Below are 22,189 nucleotides of genomic sequence, written 5' to 3' on the forward strand. Positions count from 1 at the left end.
GTGCAGCTTCGCACAGCGACTGTCTGCTTCCCTCGTGCTACAGCGCCTCGCTTTCCCCATCTTTCCCTAGTGGCAGCTAACTAGGGATAGGCCCGAGTCGTAACGGTGGAAGTAGCCAGGGGAAGAATTCTAGAGCGATCACTTTCGGCGATACTACAACTTTCCCGCGACGTAGTGCACGGCGCGTTGGACGATTCAAGCGGTTTTGCTCAACCGCCCAATTGGCGCGCACTGAAAGTGATACCTACGACAGTGGCCGTCCGAGAATACCGTCTCCAGAGTACATTAGGGCAGTCGCCGTGCGATTGCCGTCTGGCTCGTCAAATTCCCGAGTACGAATGCGTTCCCGTTCGAGGGTACGTACAACGTCTACAAAAGCGCCTACATAGGCCCTACACGCATGGCATGACTTTCTAAGAACTGAACTACACACGCATTGACGCTCGCGAAGCTGTAGTGTTGAAGTTGTGGATGTGTAAGCATTCCAAAGCGTCCACGATCCGCAGCTGACCCGTTATAAACCGCGCTGGCCGCCTCCTACACTGTCGCCATTTTCTAGCAGGCAGCTGTCCCCAGGGCGGAACCAAGCACGAGCTCCGCGTCCCCGTTCTGCTCTGTCGCCTCGCTGCACGCCTCCAAAGTTGGACAGACCGCCGCAGCTTTTCAACGACACCTTTGTTGTTTTTTGTCATGTATGCGGTGTGACACGCACAGAAGAGGTTGCGGTTCTAGGTGGGATGCCTTCCAGGAAGTCGTGAACTCTCTCTCTCTCTCTCAAACACACACAGACGCAGAAAACGTTTGAAGAACAGTTATAATAACTTTGCGACCTTGAAATTTGCCACGCACGAACAAGCAGTTATTCTGTTTTTTCGGTGACCCGCCACGAGAGGCCGCCAGCGCGGAAGTCGTTACGACCCGGTGTGAGCCGCTGTAGAAAAAAAAAAGGAAAAGCTAACCCCGGAACGACGAACGAGCCCACCCCATTACAATGGTCGCACGGCGGACGACACCCAGGGACAGGAAAAAAACAGAAGTCGTGAGCGGCGACGACAAGCCAAGCCACGAACGAACCAAACGCAGAGGGAGCGCCACCTAGGGAGAGAGGAGGGCGCGACGGACGGCAGACGATACGCAGCTCGGATGGAAGGCGACCGCCTGCGCGATCTGCGCGATCAAGCAGCTACGATGCAAGACAAAAGAGGCGCTCATTAAAGACTCCCCGCGTCCCCACAGTTCGCCTAACTTGCAAAGCGAAAAACAACAAAGCCGCAGAGCAATGGACTGATGACGCTACAGAAAAAAGAAAAAGAATGAAGTGGGCAGGGAGAAAGACAGGCACGACATAATTCCAGAGAGAAAGAGGGAGGGTGTACCGGACGCCGGATGTGTCCGAGAGGGTCCGAACGCGGCGTAACCAGCCAGAGAGCCATAGCCAGAGCCGGAGAAAGAGTGGAGGGTGGCGGAGGGGGGGGGGGGGGGGAACAAACCGGGGAAACCGAGCGTGTCGGCGGCGCCGGAGACTGCGCTAAAACGCGTGATGAACGACGGATGATGCCCCCGGGGGTCCGTATAACAACTCGTCCCCCCTACTCCTCCAGTGTGAGCCTCGTCCATTTCTTGTTTATGCCGCCGGGGCGCCTCCGTCCCGGTCGGGGCACCGGAAGGGATAGCCGCTCTGCAGTGGCCGGAAAGAGCGCGCGGACAGCAGACGTCTAATTCTAATGCACGCACACCGAGTCCTCCAGAAAGGAAGCTGAGGGGGGGGGGGGGGGGGGATTGCAGGCGGGGGGTCTTTCGCGTATGCTAGAGCAAGACAACAAAGCCGGCTGGCGACCCCACCCCCCTCTCCACGTTCTTGCATTTAATAGCGCGCGCCGACATACTGTGGGGCGGTGTCAGTGAACCCTCATATCCCTACAGCAGCAGCAGGCAGGCTGCCCTTTAAAAGCGAGCCACGCCGGAACACGAAATGAAGGGGGGCGAATTAAGAGGGAGCGGGTGCACCTCGCGTCCGTGTCCTTGCAATGTGACGTCGTCAGCTGGAAGGGACGCCGGCGTAGCAGGGGGAACATTATAAAATGACTCGGGTCGCGCGCCTGTGATGGACTTAAGGAGGCATAATTACAGCCACGGCCTGCTTTCCTTATGTAATTGTTATCATTTCAGTATCCCCGTCGCCTCCCGCATATACGTTCGCGCTATTACAGCGGCGGGTGTCAAGACAGCGCAGCCGGCACGCTACACGGACACTTGGTAAAGACAACGCTTGGCGTCATTTGCCGATTAAATAATTCGGCGCAGATTAACGAGAGATAAAATGCGTCCACACAGTGAGGGGACGAGTCCGCGGACAGCAACAAATGACGAGGGTGTGTGTGTGTGGAGGGGGGGGGGGGGAATGGAGGGGGAACCTACGCGCTAAATATTGCGAGTGCACGGACACTCTTCAATGTCCCAGTATACTCTACACACTATATACGTTCGCTGCGGCCGTTGAGGCTCACTTCGCAGAACATACGCTCGCTCAGTCCCAAGGTGAACTGCGACAAGGCACAACCTCGTTTTGTAAAGGGATACCAATTAGGAGACAACAAAACACGAACATCCCGGTCCAGGAAACGCAGCTGCAAAGCCCCACACATGCATGTACAACCGACCGCAAAAGTTTGCCGGACACGTGTTACAAGGTTCGTACACGTACGTTCAAACTTCGAATTCTATTCACGCTACGTGCCCAGGTTGCGATTTTTCGCCAATACTGTGTCCCATATGGCCGACTATACGCGGATGCAATATAATAATAATATATGGGGTTTTACGTGCCAAAACCACTTTTCTGATTATGAGGCACGCCGTAGTGGGGGACTCCGGAAAATTTGACCACCTGGGGTTCTTTAACGTGCACCTAAATCTAAGTACACGGGTGTTTTCGCATTTCGCCCCCATCGCAATGCGGCCGCCGTGGCCGGGATTCGATCCCGCGACCTCGTGCTCAGCAGCCTAACACCATAGCCACTGAGCAACCGCGGCGGGTAATGCAATATCCATAAATGCACCTGCATTGAGCAGAGAAGGATTTGCTAGATTTAAAAAAAAAAAAAAATGTCAGGATGAAATAATGCGTCGTCTCCCGTATAAACTAGCAATGCACCGCCGCAGTACTCAAACGTGAAACCAACGGTTCGACCAATCAAAAGAAACGAATAAGCAAAGCGGTTGTACAACAATACACCCAAGCATCGCCGTACCTGTCCACCACGACGAGTCGTCTTCCATCTCGTGCAATCCCTGGTGCGCGTCCGACAGAAGCATCGCGCGGCTGGTCGTCGACGTTAGCTGCGACAGCGTTCCCATCACAACTTGCAACGTACACAACTAGCAGTGCATTCCCGTTACATGGGTGTACAACCCCGGGAGTTCTGCGTCCCCAACTGACCACGTGCAGAACAACGCGGCCGCTCTTTGTCGAGACAAAACGACCGTTTGACATTCGCGGCGAGCGCAGATGTTTGGCCCGCTGCCAGTTGTCTCAGTTGGCAAAGGTCGCCGAGGCTGGCAGACAATGCAAAATGCGGCGGATGACGCAACCACGCCGCGCCATCGAACCGACCGCAGCGTACGCGCAGCTGCGCAATGACGTCACCGAAAGCTGCAGCGCCTCGTGCAAGTGCGTCGTAAGTGACGTCACGGGCAGGCGTCACAGAAAATCCCCGCATATAACGGAAGAAAAAAATTGGACGACGCGCACTGTATCGCAATTATGTTTTGACCGGTGTCTGTGCCGGGCGATCAATCAGTCAAGGGAGCGAAGCGAACAGAGCGAATTCAAGTGTCGTGACCTCACGTCTCATCGGAAGCACTGACGCGCGACGCATTCCGATGATCATAAGAAAAAAATGCATGACACGTCAAGATGTTTCGGCATTTCGTTCAGGCAAACAAGGAATCACCCCTGTTTTCAAATAGCATTATTTGCGCGCGCACAGCCTCGTTCTGCATATTAACAAGACGGCGAGAAATGTCAGTCAGAAGAATTTTATACGCGTACGTGGTGTTGCCTCTCGCACAGTAATAGCAGATAGACACGACGAGAAAAAAGATGCGCTCACAAGACAGGCAGGACGAACGTTGGATTTACAACCATGCGTATGAATTCCTAATCGTGGAAAATATCAAACCGCCCGTCCGCAACACCCTCCATCTTTCCGTCAAGAAACGTTAACGAAGAGAAATTAGCGAACGAGATCAAGAAGAAAAACGAACATTTATAACGGAAGTGTTTTTTTTTTCTTTGCTTTCGCAACCGCATCCTGTATTCTTTCTGACGCGCGCACCGAGATCATCATGCACGGTAGCTTTCAATATGAGCTGCAACCCGCTGCCAATGGTAGGGAGGGCTCCAAGACAACAGCGGCACCGACATATCAACAAAACGGTTGCAAGAAACAGCAGTCATCGGAACGGTGCTTGCTCCTCCAATTTATTCGTAGACGTCGGCACCGCCACGAGTTTTGCAGCCCCCTCGACCAGTGGCGCCGTGTCGCAGCTCGTACTGAACGCGACCGTATACGTTCCCGAGGCAACCGTAGTTTAAGCGCAGCGCTCTTACCAGTATGTTACAACTATTTTCTTTCTCAAACTGTCCAACATTTATCCGCTCTTCGATCACCAATAGCGGCAGGCCCAGCGAAACGGCTCCACTAGCAACCACGAAACCATTTGCCCATTTCTAAGACCATTCGAACGCTCCTCACGAAGACGTGGGCGCCTACCCGGGATCGGTAGCGCACTATTCCTCCGGCTACACGTGGGCGCCAGTGTGCCTCGCGGTCCGATCAAAGCTGCCGCCGGGGAACAAGGGCCCCGCACATGAAGACATAAAAGTGATAACGGCGTGAGACGACAGCCGCCGAGGGACAGGCACAGGGCACGGACACGGCATGGCGTGACCAAGTCACATCGAGGAGAGCTGTCCGGCACAATGGTACGACGAGGCCGAAGGACATCAATGGATAACAGACACATACACACACAAGCACAGTGGAGGGGGGGAGGGGGGGGCGTGACTCAGCGTAGCTCCTCCGAGGTGCCCAATCTAGACGGGCTTCGACCGCGCGCAGCGCACTGGTCAATAACGATGACGTCAGCTCTGCAGAGGCCAGGCAGGCATCATCACGTATGTACGGGAGTCCGTGTCCCTCACATAGCGGGTCCCGCGGTCGGAGTTAGTATCGGGAGCACCTGCTTATCAAAAATTAAGCGGGAATACGGGCGCAAGGAAGAAAGGAACGAAAACGAACTCGAAATGCAGCAACGCACGGGCACCAGTCATGATGCTTATACATAGTCTGCGAGCCGCAGTTGCATTACGCATGTACACTGAGCCGCACAGACGGAGTCGACGCTAAGCCTGAAGGTACGCACACACTGGTTTGGGTAGAGGTGTAGCCGCAGCCGAAACCCCATAAGAATAGTCTTTCGTGGCAGCAGTAGGTTAACATTTCCCAGATAGCTGCGTGTGCGTGTTTACGCGCAATCTGGCTCCACGAAGGAGGAAGCGTAACAGCGGAGTTCCAGGCGCAGCGACAATGAGTTCTAGAAAGCCGCGGCGGAAACTGGGCCACTAAAACCCGGAGAAGCGGAGTTTAAGGAGGACGGGGAGGGGTTAACAACGCATTTCACGCAAGGGCGAAACCATAGCAACAACACAGAAGAGGAGGGCAACACCGTGCGCGTCCCTCGGGCGAAGTCGGGCTGAAGAAGCGCGCTGCTTGTTTACCTATAACGCGTCCATCACGGCGCAAGCCGTTTTTTTCCAGCGCCAGCTTCTCTGTTCAGAACGCGACTCTTTACAGCCTCCCCTCCTCCTCTCCTCTCTTACCCTCCCTTCTTTCTCATTTCCGTCCAGTTCACCTTGTGGGCGGGCTGCTGTTTCTGGTGCTCTTTCTCTCCCCCTACTTTCATTCCCTACCCCCTGTGCAGCGGGGTTGAGGTGTCCTCTGCTGAGAGACAGTTACTGCGCTGCACTTTACCCCAACCTTTCCTTCCCATCATCGAGAATCTCCTCTCTCTCTCTCTCAAGAGAGGAAGCGACACGGGCGTCCGGTGTGCGTCACACGCGGAAGCGCAGTTGCAGTAGGGGAAAAAAAAAAGAAAAAGAAAAAAAAGAACCAGGGACGACAAAAGCGCGCGGGCCAACAACAACGTCCACAGTCATAGCGACATACGGGCGAGAGGTCACAGAACAAAAAAAAAGAAACAATTAAGCAAAATTGATGAGCGACAACGAGGATGTGGGCAGGGAGGATAAAAACACGCGCGAGTCGAGAGATCGCCAAAGAAGAAACAAAGAGATGTTCATATATTTCTCGCCTCGCGGAGCGTGGCAGATATGGGGACACGCGCCAGCAGCAGCAGCCGAGGGCAGCGGATGTTTGGCCACAGCGGCCACTGGAGGGACAATATATATGAGTTCCGGAACTCGCAGAAGGCCAGCGCACCTTCAGTTCATATATACGAACCCATCACGCGTCACTGCCGATCAAGGAGGCAGAGTAACCGGTGAACAATGTTTTTGGTAAAAAAAGAGAGCCAAGGTCTACACACACACAAAGAAAAAGAGTAAGAAGACACTCGCAGACAAGTGCGGCGGAAAAAGAGAAACGGTATATTGGGTGCGCCCGTACAGGCCCCGTTGGCAATATCGAATGCTGGAAGACAAGGCCGAAGCCAGACGAAATCGCGGCTGCTGGACGTGTCTCCTGGGATCATGAGGGATCTTATACCGAGAAGCTGCGTGCAGCTCGCCGCAGGAAAGGAAGCCCTGGGACCAACACGGCGCGATATTGAAGCGTTCAGCAACCAGACAGCGAGGACACACACACACGCACGCACGCACGCACGCACACAGGCACGCACGCACGCACACACACACACACGCTATACATATATCCTCGCCCGCAATTTATATATGCATCGGGACGAGAAGCGACCAAGGCTTCTCGCGGAGAAGGCGGTAAGGGCGCAGAATGCCGAATGCAGAAGCAAGCTTGTCTTAATGATTGTCTCGCGCCTAGTTTTAACACTGAATGAAAGACCACAATAAGGAAAGTTAAATGTTCACTTTGGCTGAAACTCTAATAGCAGCGCTGTTAGTGACATCAGGTGACATATTCTACAACAATGCGTTGTAATGTTCTTGTGTTACGTACGCCCATTCTTCGTCCAAGGAAGATGATGAGCTCCCTGCCGCCACTAATCGTCAACATGCTGCTTCCTTGGGCAAGAATGCCGTATGCAACACAATAACATTTCTAACGCATTGTTCTACAATATGTCAAATGACGTCACTAACGGCGCTGTTATTAGAGTTTCAGCTTCTCGAGCCCTCTGCGGAATACCAAATTGCCGGATATGGCTTGTAGCACTGCTAGTAGCGCCAACTAGTGACGAACACTTTAACCAGAAAGGTCAAATAACCGTCACTGCTGTGACCAACCAAACACCATCAGCTGTTCTAAACTGCTAGTGTAAAATGCCGGCAGCGACATAGTCGTTAACAAGCAGCCCTTCTATTATTATTTTTTTCTTTGACAAGAACACGCATTTAAGGCCAGAAAGTAAAAGAAAACTGGCCTAACACGTTGTTGAACGACAACGAGCCACAGTATGTCGCTGCAAGCACTGCTTCTACGCACCGCAAGTGTCTCCGGTAGCCCGCGGTTTTCTGCGAAGGGTAATAATAACGCCGTCATGCGGAAAAGCTATATAAACGTCTCGTGACCGTAGAATTCGCGAGCAGTCGTTACCGACGTGCGCTTGGAACGACGTCTCCTCATCGGCACACGGCGACGAGCGTTCGCTCGGGTCGAGACCTCGAGACGCTAAATCCTTGAAGAAACCAAAAAAGTGGCTGTGGCTTAGCTAAGGTTAAGCCCAGGATGCGAAGCATACTAGCCTTTATTTTAGTTGTTGAACCACTGTTTAGCCTGGTGAACTGCTGTTGCTTGGCTATATTTGGTTCGGCTAGACGAAGAAACAACTCATGCAGGCGAGCGCACGAGCTGAGACCCGGCTATGCAGCTACGCGGCCGCAAGCGAGCGCACGAGTTGAGCCTCCGCTTTTGCAGCTGTTATGACGTCATATGGTAGCTACGCGGCCGCGCGCGGCGCAGCAAGTAAGAACGTGGTTGTGCGGCTAGTATGCTTCGCATAAAAAGAAATGGCGGCAAGAAGGTGCGGGGAAGGGGTGCTGCGCAGAAACTGCCGACGATAAAAGTTAGGTTTGAGCACTGACGCGCCAATTCGTAGACGTAAACGCGCAACGTACAAAGTTCGCACGTATAATATAGCCGCGATTGCAAGCCGCTTAACACGACAAGCAAGTACAATTTTCCTAAAGTCTGGCATTGTTGAAAGCACCCTCTGCGTTCGATAACATTGCGCGCCTCACGGCGCAGCGCGCACGGACTCCGAGATCGGGCGGCGACAAATCTCTGAGGCCGTGCACCGCTTGAAATGACTGGTGACGCACCAGCTGCGTGGCGCAGCTGCCCAAAATGACAATGTAGAAATGACTTCGCAGTATTTCGCAAACATTTCCGCGAACCGAGCATCGGCTCTAAAAAAACAGACGTCTGGTAACTTATTTGTGACGCTAAAGCTAAACTGCACTATAGAATACTGATATTTCAGCACACTTTAATAGAACTGCATCGTGCACGCAGTGTTAAGACAGACAACAGCTGGGTGAGCGGTGAACCTGACTTCTCACCATGGGCTCCTTCGATCTCCCGCGCAATCGGGCACCAGGTTTTCGTAACGGATCACTCCGCCTACTGAGTATATTGATAGAGGAACGCGAACGAGTGAAAAAGAAAGAGAACTTGCAATTTTGCGATACCTGTACACTTTGACATTAGTTATATGCTGGCTGTAACTTAAGGGCGGGTTATTATTATTGTTCGTACAGATACACTGCGACGGCGTCGTGTATTCAGTGTTTCAAAACCAGTGCCCGCACAAAAAAAAAAGAAAAGAAATATAGTGTTGCATAATCGCAGTTTTATTATCCGCTTCGCGAGCATCCTCCGCCTGCATTTTGACGGAGTCGCACCGACGCGATTGTTATACCGCGCTAGAAGCCGACTAAACGTGAGCCCCAAAAAGAAAAAAAAAAAGACAAGGGATACCCCGGGAACGCCCCAGGGGTGGGTCGGCGATGCGTCGAGGTTTTCGTGGTTTCTTTTTTTTTTTTCTGTTACCCCGTTCGTTTGCCGCAATAGCGCCAGCCTTCGGACGCCATAAGCGTGCGCAGTTGCCCCCCACGTAGCAGCAGCGTTTCCCCGGGCCTGGAAAATTTCAGTGACACCGCCACTACCCCCCTCCCCCCCTCCCAAGAATTGTTTCGGTTTCTTCGTTTCCCCCTTTCTTCCGCTTCTCTATTTCGGAAGGGGCACGGGCCGGCCCATCTCCACAAAAGGAACAAAGGCCACCGGCAGCCACAGCAGCAGCAGCAACAACAACAACAACAACAGAACCTACCGCCTCCATTCAGGTGCACAAAACAGGGCCGATGCCAAAGTGCTGAGAGAGGAGTGAGCGACGAAGAAGAAGAAGGAGAGAAAGCACGCGGAGAATCTCGGCGGGGGACGCCGTCGGTGGCGGCGATTGCGCAAGAAAGAAAAGACCACGCTTTTCGAAAACGGCAACAAAGGTCGCCGCGCCGCACGACGCTCTCGGCGTTGGCGCAACGGCTGCTGCCGATGGCTCCGAGGGCCCGACCTCGAGCCGAGCACGAACTCGGCAGGGGAGACGATGCGAACGAAGGGAGGGAGTGAGGACCGAAACCACGCAGAAACGCGCGTGAAGCCGAGGTACTACGCGGCGCGGATTCCGTGAGGCCTCTCACTCCCACCTACTTCGATCACCGCGGCGAAGACGACCACGCGCGTATATACACGGGCGCGAGCAGCAAGAGGCCAGGGCGCGCGTCTTCCCACGGGGTATAGAAGAGAAAGAAACCGAGCGCGTGCGGAATCGATGAATGGGCAACGCTCACAAATCCAGGTCGGTCACGTTCGCGGAGTCTTGTCGGGCGATTTTTTTTTTTTCCTTTCGGGAATGAAAATAATCCGAGAAGCAGGTCGCGCGGAGGAGTTCGTCGGAGCGCGAAATTCTAGGGCGCGTTTGTTTGTGCTCGTCATCCGTAGAGACGGGGACGTCTCCAGTACGGCCATCGCACGCGCGACGCGTCACGGAGCGGACGCATCGGCGTAGCCCTTGGAACGGTTCCAACCAGCGAGCTGGGGAGGCAAGTTAACGCACAGCCGCAAGTAGTGTCACGTTATTCAATATAATCGCATGTGCACACTCACGCACACAGACACAAACACACACGCGCGCGCGTGAGAGAAAACCACCCGCAAGAACCAATGATGATTGGTACTTCATTAAAACTTCTTTCTGGGCGAGTTGGTGCATGCTTGACATAAAAACTGTTTGCAGCGCAAACAGATGCAACCACAAGGTATAAGGGACAGGACACAAGCGCTTGTGTCCTGTCCCTTATACCTTGTGGTTGCATGTGTTTGCGCTGCAAACAGTTTTTATGTAAAAAAAAAAAAACCAATGATGACACTGGATGTCTCGAATCATTCTGGAACGCCCGTTCGGTCGTATATTGAGGGAAATTCCCTCGTTGGCTCTCAAGACGATGGCGCGGGGAAACGGCTGCGCCCGAGCAAAAGGAGATCTCGGTCTGGAAAGAAACAAACAGGCAAGCAAAGCGAAGGAGAGAGCACGTCCCGGAGAAGTTAGAACGCGCACTCGACCGCCGAAGACCAGACCGCTGCCCTTCTTCACCACGAATCGAGCAATCGAAGAGAACTAAGCCAAGGTATCCGACACGCAAACACCATTGCTAACGTCGTTTATTTTCGTTATTTTTCTTTATTTTCCCCCCACCGCATACACCTCGGCAAGCACATTGCATGCTCGCACGGAGATGCTAGAAACTTATGATGAGGCGTGGGGGGCTATAGAATCGACCTCCATATATATATATATATATATATATATATATATATATATATATATATATATATATATACGCTCCGCATTATTCCCAGACGAACTTGGACGAGCGAGCGTGCCTCCTCCCTCCCTCCCCGGTCCGGCCCTCGGAGCACGGAGCCGAAAGCAATGCAGGCGGACGCACGGGCGGGCCCCCCTCCCGGAACAACGCTGGCGGACATTCAAAAATTCCTCCTCTTCCCTCCTCCTCGGCTGGTTGCTGCACATAGCGACAGACGAAGAAGCACGGCGGTGCATGTGCGTGGGTCGCAGGTATACGCCTGGATCCAGGGAAATTTGAAGCGAAACCGCACCGCTAAATGTAGTGCAGGAACAACGCCGCGGTTACTTTACGAGGAACGAGAGACAGCGGTCTACCTTTGACAGGGACAATTAAAGAGGGACGCTATACTGGTTAGACTGACGTAAAACATTCTTGTGGGTTGAGGAAGGTAACGTCAGCGCAACGTAGACGAAGACAAAGACGATAATATCGACAGTGTTCTTGAAACAGCGCTACGGACGAGCACGAAGAGTACGCAAACGACAGGACTACCTTTTTGTACAACTCACCCAACAACGTGTGCTATATATATATATATATATATATATATATATATATATATATATATATATATATATATATATATATATATATATATATATATATATATATATATATAAACATGCCCGCTTGATAAAAACACGCCACACAACGAGGCGATGCGGGAGGCACAGGCAACCAGCTCAGAACGCGGCGGGACAACAGTCCCTCGTAAACCAGGTTGACCGGGCGGTTTACGCCACGCGGCGCCCTGGGCTAAAAGGAGCTGCGACTTCGCACCAGAAAAATCCATTTGAACAATAAAAGTTTCTCTCTCTCTCTCTCTGGCACTCAAGAGGGCTTCGCTCAACTTTTACAAAATAAACGTTCGGCGTCGTCACCGGGTCGGTCGTCTAGCGTTTCTGCGTCTCTCCCGGTTTTGCCAAGCAAGCTCCTTCCTTGCAAGACATTACACGGCAAGCGAGCGCCTCCTCGCATTTCGCCCTAATCGGAATGCGGGCTCTACCGTAGTACAGCAATTATCCCACGTTCGCTTTCGGCAAGGGGGAAGAGGCGAGGTGGCCGCCACAGCCGCCCATGCAGGCACTGTGTGCAGCTTTTTGTTGCCGGAACGGCACATGAGGGGAGGAAGGCACCGCGACCTTCAAGCCAGCGCCGGGTAAACACACGCGAGTCGGGTGTGGGAGGGACCCGAGAGGTCGCCGCCGGTGGGTGAGCGACCCACTTTCTCGCCTCGAAGGAAGCGCACCCCCCCCCCCCCTTTCACATGGCAAAAAAGTTACGCGACCTCTCCTTATCGCCCCCTGCATGATTCGAGAGATACACGGCGCCCCACAACCATCATCGTGGCAACCTCGGGTCTCTCACACGGTCACGCGTTACACCATCGGAGCTGGCCAGCCGTGGCTACATAATAGTGTAGGAGGTACATTTTCGCGCGGCTTGGTCGTGCAGCACAATTCACTACAGGGGGAACGCCACTAAAGCGCAGCCAACTGACAAAGAAACCAAGGTGTGCATAGGGTAAATGAACTGCAGTTTCAAACGAAATTTGTGCACCAAGAGACAGCTCGCCGAGGAGTGGGCGCCAAGCCCACGTCTTCCGCATCATACGCGCGCGATTGTCTACCAGTTTATTTCGTCCGCTTTCCTTTTACCCGATCACTTCTACATTTACATTACAAACCGCAGGTAACTTTCTCTGTGCCTTCCTTGGCTTCGTGTGATTGTGCCAAACGAAATATCGACGCCCTCTGTTCCCGTTCAGGGAGATTGTTACCGCGTGTACTCGTCATTAACGCTTATTGACAATCACAGTACACGGCGTTTAGCCACTGCACGCGAGGTCGCACATTTGTTCCTGTGTCACGGCAGCCAGATTCCAGCGTTTAAGCACCCGTGCGTAGTGACATTTTGATGCGCGTTAAAGATCACCGGTAGACCCAAGCCAACGGCAAACCTTGCGCTCCGGCGTGCCTTCGATTACGTCCGTGTGAAGGATTCCGATGATCACTCCGGCGCCCATTAGCTGTCGCTGAGACGACGCGAAAACACCGATTAAGAGGACGTCAGAAATTGGGGAACCTCGGAAAACAGCATATCCAAGCCGATTTGCGTACGCATACTGCCTTCTTTTGTTCGCCTGGCCAATACGGTGCCCCTAACTTTTTAGTGTCGTCTATTTCGAAAACTCCATATCGTCAGCACATGTGTATTCAATAAGGAAAAAAAAGGAAAAAATGAACCTAGCTAAGAAACAGTGAAGTAGACGTCAAAAGGCAAATTAAATAGCCCTACAGGATCCATAACAAGGCCAAGTCATAGACGCAACGCGCTGGCGCAACAAGTAAACAGGAATTATCTAAAAGTATAGACCATCCTCAATCGGTCACTTTCCCCACTAATTTCACACAGTGCTACCGGCGTCCTGCCGATATTATAACGCACGTGGGAAGCGCGTCACTGATTTCGTCGCATCCGCTTATCGAATTTACGGCGCCCTAAAACTGAACCCCCCCCTCGAATGTAATCGAAAATACGCGGGGCCATGGGCTCCAACGGCGGCACCCTGCCATACAGAAGGGCCCCGAGGCAGTGGAAAGGCGTGCATTAATTGCGGGACAAAGAAGTGTACAGGGCCGAACAATCAGACACAGCCACGTGATTCGCGCGCAGTACACCGGATTGGCTCGCATAAAAATAAAGAGTGCGGAAGCGCGAACCCCCCCATGGATACAGGCCGCGCTTAATTCCGGCAGCAGCGGCCTTGGAACCGCCTTTGCGACAGCGCCGAAAAACAACGCGGGGGTCGCCCGTATATTTGTTTCAAGGCGAAGGCTCTCCCTGCAGGAGCGCGGCTAGCTGGGAGAAACACACGCACCTCGGGGCAAATACAAAACTCGCACGGCGGAAACGAACGACGGAGAGAGTGACCAACCAAACGACTTCGAGGCGCAAGGGGGGGGGGGGGGGCCTCGGACAAGGAAAATATACGTGCGTTCCAATCTAAATCACGATCTGCGCGCCTTTATCTCTACAGTGCGTCCGAGATTTCCCACGGTTAACGGGGGGGGGAACGGAGCCTGGGAAAACTGCAGTTTTCCGAGCCCATTGCGCAAACGGCGGGATAAGTTAAAGAAGGACGGGTGTGGCAGGCTCGTAAACTTGACAACGGAAATTGAGACACGCGGCATGGATGGCCGTGTCGGGGCTTATCGGCCACCGTGATACAGACCGCAGCAGTTTGTTTGAGGCCGATTCACACGCTTGCGGCACTCTCTCTGGAAAGTTACTTTTTTTTTTTTTAATGACCATCTCGCAATCCTCGGCTCTCAACGCGGAGATCACTGGAGGGCTGCAATGCACCCGTTTTGTCGTTCACTGCGTTCCCGGGAGGAAGTTGCGGAACAACGACAAAGAAAATGGAACTCGGCACAAACGCCCTCAGAAAACTGTCGCTCCGTAACGCTATAAATTCCGCACTCAATCATAAAGGGAGATTTCGTCCACGAGCAATCGGTCCCCATTCGAGCACGTTCTTCACTACACCCCCACACCAGTGATGCTAACGAAACAAGCCGTCACGAGGTCCGCGACAGCGTGACAAAGGCGACATCGACAACCCGTAAGCTAACCGAAGTGGCCAACGCAAAACATGTGGCAACTGCAAATTTCCAACGAAATCGGCTCCATTAAAATCTAAACCCCGTAATAAGAAATGCAACTTGGATGGCATGCTTGACTAGATATAAATGACGCCTGATTCGAACGCGCCCAAGACGCTCATTGAGTTTCTTTCGATGCGTTCACAACAGGCGTCGTTTAAATCAAGTCATTCATGGGCTTCAAATTAAGATGCATTTCTGAATACGGTGGTTAAACATTCAACCCAAATCCTTAAATCCTACGCCTCAAATCCTAAACCGTGCACCTTAACCCACAAAAATCAGCCTACAGACAAAAAACAAAGCTTGAAGAGAAAAAGCCACGTGACGCTGCCCTATTAGACATCACGGAACTGGTCGTAAGCGCACACTGCAAATGAGAAGCGATTGGCCGATGGACAGACGACACTACAGCACGTGATTGCAGACGGAGCGAAGTTAGGATACTGTAAATGAGAAGCGATTGACCGATGGACAGACGAAACTACAGCATGCGATTGCAGACGGAGCGAAGTTAGGAGAGGTGCGAAAAAGTCCAGAGGAGCCACTCACAGACGCTGACATCCGTCGGCGGGTGCATCCCTTCTTCGTACGCCAAGCGGCCGCGGCAGCCCGACGGGAAAACACCATCTGCCGCGGGGCGCAGACGCGCACAGCACACGTCGTCTGCTACGAGACTGACGCGACGCCGGGGCCGCGCCGTTCACCTCCTGTCGTTACGCACGCACGCACGCAAGCGGCGGGGGGCGAGGGGAGCCGCCATGTTTGTTTTCTCTTTTACTTCCCTCTTCCTCCTCTCCGCGCCCGGCCACCCTCCTCCTCCGTTTCTCCTCCGCCACGAATAATAATAATCGAGGGAGGAGAAGCACACTAGGCGTTCTTCACCTGCCCGATGCTGCTGGCCTGACCCCCACCCCGCACACACATCGCCCTCTCAAAACTATCACCCCCTCGTTTCTTTGTTCGACGAGAACGCTGCTGCACGGGAGGTGGAAGCGACGCGCCGCCATTATGCACGCGATATGGCCGGGCACAGCTTGAGCGAAGAAGCGGACGACGCGAAAACGAAACCACAAATGCTACATTTGTGCCCCACACTGCCATCTTTCTATCAACCTTTGAATGTTCATACTTTTCTATTTCATTGCTTCAACTTTGGTGCTACACTTCTATATGCCCCGCCGCGTCCCATTCACAATGGTCCAACCCCCACCCTCCTATTTTCGCCCCAGACACGCCGTAGTCCCGCATAGCCTTGGCTGCACATGCGCAGTGACCTATCCTCCTTGAGTTTCTTTCTTTTTTTTTTACTATCTCCAGCGCATTGAAGAACAAATGTGACGGCACAGAACCAAAACGGCAGCTAAACGAACAAGGCCAAAATTTTAAAAATTTTTGTATCATGCGTTCCATTCAGCATTCGGCGCACTCCTACATCCTCCCCAACCTCCTCTTTTCCCGTTCCTCCGCGCAGGGGTGTCTACCCGCGACCCCTCGCGGGTAGAGGAATACTTCGCGATTCAATGAATAGCATCACACAGGGTTCGTTCACTATGCATGCGGCGAGTGAAGGCAACGTGTACATGGCGAGGGTAGAGAAGGGGGGATTTCAGGAGCAGGTGTTCGAGACACCCCGCTTCATTCTGTTCCACGCCGACACTGCACCATTACAAATCCGAGCGAACCCTGTGTACGCGGAGAAGGAACCTTTCATATTCGGCGCGCATCAAGCGAAAAGCAGGTAAAAGAAAAAAGACAGTCGACAGGGACACCGCTCCACAAATGTCGCTCAGCGAGACAGACACATACGCCTCTGAAAAAAAAAAAATTGTCATTCCCGCACGCGTTGGCAATGAATTCACAGGCACCGACTGGCTTCCTTGAGAATTCGAAACAGAACGAAAGAAAGGGCTTTAACAAAGGCCGGGGGGAAAAAAAAGGCCATTTCACAAACGACTTCACGCCGCAATCGTAACTGCCGCCCTCTCTCGACAGTTGCGAACACTTTATGACATTCCAACCGCACCTGGGGCCCGACCACTTGCTCGCGGAGCGTTCACAATGGGCTAATTAATGCGCAGAGCGAACGCGAACGTGTAGAATGTGCGAACACCAACTGGAGACAGGTCCGTCTCTATAGTTCGAAGCCTTGCTCGGCGGTCGGGTAGCACCAATCGACAGAAGTACCCGTAGCGATGAAAAAAAAAAAAAGAACAGCCGAAGCTTTTCCTCGATGTCGTATAGCTATAGCACGGCATATAGTTTCTTGCGTGACGGGCTGTTTAAGCGGTTGTTTAGTACGCTGTCCATCTCTGAAAAAAAAAAAAGAAAAGAGCAAGGAGCTCGACAGAACAATTTGCTAAATGTCGGTAGCCCAGCAGTAGCTCGAAGCCCGACGTCTAGCTTATTACCAAAACTCATTAAATAATTTTCTGCGTATTTAATGTGCCCGGCAGTAATTTGTCTGCGAATTTCAGAGGTCCAGCTGGCGTAGTGTTTCAGCGGAACAACTTGCCCGTATGACCGGGATGCTTCTTAATAACCGAATGGTTTGTCCTATTTTGATTGACACTTTCGCGACTTCTCATAGATACAGCGACATTGGTATTGTGCCGAGTTCGTCAGACAGCTGCCGTAAAAGCAAGTACCAATAGCAGGCAAACCGCCGAGTGGGTAAAATAATGTCAAGTGGGTTATTAGAACTCGCATTCTGTTGTTCATTCTACGATGACCCACACGCAACGTTTCCATTTATTCTACCATTTCTCTTATTATCTCTCTCCTTCATTAAATGCCGTACCCTACCCCCATATGCTGTTCACCTCTCAGATGTTAGACAGTTATAGACTGCTGCCAGCGGCAAGTTCCCTTCTTCGTTTTTATCCTTTGCCTCGCCAACTGTGAAGTCACCGATAAACAGCCAACTACAAATACTACTCTCGTACTCCAACACAAAAAGCTATAAACGGAGCCAGACATGACTCACGCTATCTCTGCTCGAAGTCCCGCGGACTTAGGAGATGGGGAGAGGGGAATTCCCGCGCTCATTTCAACATATCTCTTCGCATCCTTCAACCCATAGCCTCGCATCGCATCCACAACACAGCGGGGTAAATCCCCGACGCCCATGTCCATCGATATACGGTACTCCTGCCACGAGTCAGATAAGTTGAGTCAGCAGCCAAGACGTTCCACTGCTAAGCGTTAGGTGACGCCCGGGTCTGCCGGGAGGGAGGAGGGAAGAGGAGGGGGAACGCGAAATCCCACGCGCGTATACCGAGATTTAATTAACTCGGCGCACAAGCTGCGAGAAATTCGGGAGGGTCTAAATTAATCGGGAACCCCCTAACTGGGCGGCCCCCATCAATCACACGATCGAACAATCACCAACCCCGGTGGCGACAGCTTTCCGCGACACAGCAGCATCCCCAGCGCGTTGACTCACTATGCTAGATAGCGATGGCCATCGAAAAAAGCATGGAGTTTAACGTGCCAAAACCACTTTCTGATTATGAGGCACGCCGTAGTGAGGGACTCCGGAAATTTGGACCACCTGGGGTTCTTTTAACGGGCATCTAAATCTAAGTACACGGCTGTTTTCGCATTTCACCACCATCGAAATGCACCACCGTGACCGGGATTCGATGCCGCGACCTCGTTGCTTAGCAATCAATCAATCAATCAATCAATCAATATTTATTTTTGACAAAATAAATACAAGATGGGTATAAGTACAACATTCGGAGGTCCCGAAGTAACAACTGTCGGGGGGACCTCCTAACAAAACATGAAAAGGGGATAGTAGGATCGAGGCAAACAGTGAGTCATGTGATATATTGCTATACAGTTTCTACATTGGAAATAAACGATGAGATAGAAAAAAAAATCGGTTAACAATATCACAGGTATATTCACAGAGTTAAGAAAAAAAAATAATTGATGAAATCTTAAAAATAACATGCAACAATTAAAACGAGGATAAATGGCACGTAAAGCTAACAACGAGGAGAAGTATCATTTAAGGCAAAATTTAGTAACTCAGTAATTGACAAGTACATTGCGTAATGGTAAAGTGAACAACATACTAATTAATTCTAGGTTTGTTAAATTATGCTACGCGTCAGATAAAGTGTTCATGAAATGCTCCTTCGTTCTACGTTTGAATGATAATAATGTAGATGTCTTCATGTCAGATGGTATAGAATTCCAAACAGAAACGCCTGAAAACGCGACGGTAAATTTCCCATAGTTAGTTCTAGCTTTTGGAAGAAGAAGATTGAGTTGAGTTGAAAATCTTGTGTTGTTATAATTGATGAGGCTAGAGCGACTAAAACCTGGAATATTAAACTGGGTATTTATAAGACGAAACATAAGTAGCGACAGCTTATGATTGAATAACATGCGTAAAGGTAAAACATTTAGGGAACGGAATATTGGAGCAGAGGGAGATGTATGCGATTGGAATGAAATTAATCGTAATGCCTGCTTTTGCAAAACTTCTAACTGATGAAGATGTGTGGTATATGTATTACCCCAAGATGACAGGCAGTATGAGAGATGACTGTGTATATACGCGTAATATAAAGACATGAGAATGGTTTGCTGGAAAAAAGAGCGAGTTTTTATTATGATGTGAATACCAAATGAGATTTTTTGAATAAGTGATTGAATATGACACTGGAACTTTAGGTTTTCATCTAGTACTACACCAAGAAATTTAGTAGACGTGGATCTTGCAAATACATTATTATTTAGAGACACTACAATAGAATCAATGTGCAAAGATTTTGAAGAATGGAATACCATAAATGTTGTCTTAGATGGGTTAATGGTTAGCTTGTTTTTTACACACCATGAATGAACATTCGTTAGGTCAGCGTTAAGTTTATCCTGCAATGCAAATAAATGTGGCCCACACCATAAGGCCCACACCATAAGCAAGCACGGCGGGTAGCGACGGCCATTCGTGGACTTCACAACGCACCTATACTGCTACCCATCTCGTCTATAGTGACCTCACGCCAACCTAAGCGAGGTCGAATTCACCGCAAGTTCCGCGGGTGAATTGGCGGCAATCAATGAAGTGCAGCGCCATGGTGAGAAGCCCAAGGGCCACGGTTTCCTTGATCCCGTTCGTAACGGTACAGTCGGGCCAGATCTCTTGCAATGTATTTGTTTGTATATGAAACAATAATAAAGCATTCCAGTGACACGGCACGGGAAAAAAAAATTGATATACCAGGAACTCGCGCGACCATGCGACTTATCCACCAAACACATGCTCCGTTCAACGAGGCAAGAGATATTTAAGAGCAATGCTTAATTCCTTGCTTGACGAGTGCGGGCGAATGGTCGTTCAATAACAAGATGGCGCGTTCCGTTTTTTTTATAGGAAAGAAAAAAGTGTGACCTGAATCCAACAGCAGATAAGTTCACGTTGCATTTAGCGGACGACACAAAAATGGACCTTGCCGCCAGGGCGCCGCAAATAAGATGGCTGCTTCCAAAGCGGACAATTCCCGTGGTTCCCTAAAATGATGAGAGGAGCTGCATCAACCCCAAGTGTAAATGTTTCCGCAGTTTGGCCACTCCGTCTAGTTGCGGCGCATGCGCATGGACGGGGCGCTCATTTGTAAGTTTCACGGAATTTTTCGAAATTCGCCTACGGAAGGTAACGTAAGATAACGTAACTATCCAGAGGGCCGGACATTACTTGCATCATAAATCGAAACGCATATGCAACGAATTAACGAGAATTAACTAAGTAATTCCATAATTAATTTATGGCGCATACTACAATTTACCATTTTTACCCGGTGAGTTTGCGAGACGTATTCACTTCAAATGAATTTTCAGGATTACGCCAGTTTGGAGAAACATGCCGAAGTGTAGGACGAAATACGTGGGCGTCCCGGTTACTTCTGTGCTTCAATCCATAAAAGAGCGTTCTGTTAAAAAAAGTAAGTGAAACAACAGTGAATTCATTACGGCGAGTTTTATGACGCATGCCTCCAAACTGGTGTCATTATGTCATTCCAAGTGGATACGCCCTGCAAACTCACCGGCTACAATTCGTAGTCATACCCGCAGTAAAGCATATAATTAAGTCGATTAGCGAATTCTGGTTATTTATCTGAATACGTTCCGATTTCCCATGCAAGAAAATTAGCGCCTCTTCGAATAATTCGGCTCTAGGACAAGAGTTACCCTATCTCCCACACGCGATTTAAAAAAAAAAACAGCCTAAAACGTACAAATGATCGCTTCGGATAGTGTCCCTGTGTTAATAAGCAGGAACTTTACCAAAAAGAAACAAATAAGGACTGGAACCTCTAGGGATATTATGCCCAGACCCATCTGCTCAACAAAGTCCGTGTGAACGCTAACGGCTGTTAGAATCGCGTGAAAACGACAAACGATCTCGTGAATAGCAGCAGTATATCAGTAAGTGTGTATAGACAAAGCGGGAGCTAGTCCTCCATCGAGCAACTGCCGTTCCGTGCACCGATGCCATTCATACATCGCGCCGCAATTTACGAACAGACTCCTAAACGTTGGCCTCGCATCAGTATTGAATCATAACGCCGCCCCTGCTGGCAGCAAGCATCCTCTCGCCTTCCGTGCACAAACTAAAGAGCTACGCAATGTGAGAAAAGCATAAACGGGAGCGAAACACAAACGCGCGTATAGTAGAAAACGGGGTTAATTTTGGCGCGTTGCACATACAGTATTGGCGGCGAGGAGTTACGGAGTCGCCCTCTATCGGAAGCGCCTCGATGCCGTAGTATGAGGGATCACGTGACGCGCTCCTCATAGGTTTTGCTGTCAGCGCTCACTGAAAACACCACGCGCGAGCTCTCCCGGACATTTCTGTAAGTACTTTCGAAACGAGAGAAGTTTCTTACTGTCTAAATAATAATCTTGGGCAAGCTGAAAGCACACAATCGTTTACAGCCGCTATCTCTTTACCGAATACGTACAGTGAACGCCACTGCGCGCGGTCGCCGCGATGGAGTCTCCCGAACCGGCTTCTTGCGTGAAAGGTAGGTAAACGCCGAGAGCAAACTATGTGAAATATGTTCTTATAGTGTTTGTATAACTAAATGGAGCGTAATAGAATGAAGCCTCAATGCAGCGATCGCGCAGATTCGCAGCGACCGACTGCGCGTCTGCATGCTTGTCCGCGCAATGTTTCGCTTTCTCCGCGCGCGCGTTTTCGCACCGTGCCATGAGCTTTAGCCCGCAGAATATGAGCATTTGACAGTATACAGGCAACCATTGTTGCGTGGGCGCTATCAGAGCTGTTCAAAAATAATTTCATTGTAGAGACTTCGACGCCTACGGGGACTGTGATGTGCCGTCGCGACGATTCAATCTTTTTTTT

The 22,189-nt window shown here is 51.0% G+C and overlaps 1 protein-coding gene across 4 annotated transcripts in view; it reads right to left on the reverse strand.

Annotated features, from left to right (window-relative positions):
- step (cytohesin steppke) overlaps positions 1 to 22,189 on the reverse strand; it is a 100,300-nt gene that overhangs the window by 20,720 nt on the left and 57,391 nt on the right. Inside the window, exon 1 of one of the 4 annotated variants that reach the window (XM_065455906.1) lies at positions 15,358 to 15,513. The exons of 2 other annotated variants lie outside the window; for them this stretch is intronic. In XM_065455906.1, the coding sequence (XP_065311978.1) occupies positions 15,358 to 15,385 (28 nt within the window). In that variant the 5' untranslated portion in view covers positions 15,386 to 15,513. Of the gene's footprint in view, positions 1 to 3,251; positions 3,403 to 15,357; positions 15,514 to 22,189 lie in introns of those variants that run through there. One more of the 4 variants, XM_065455903.1, reaches the window with a different exon arrangement.

The sequence above is a fragment of the Dermacentor albipictus genome, chromosome 8 (assembly GCF_038994185.2).
Source record: "Dermacentor albipictus isolate Rhodes 1998 colony chromosome 8, USDA_Dalb.pri_finalv2, whole genome shotgun sequence".
Classification (NCBI taxonomy): domain Eukaryota; kingdom Metazoa; phylum Arthropoda; class Arachnida; order Ixodida; family Ixodidae; genus Dermacentor; species Dermacentor albipictus.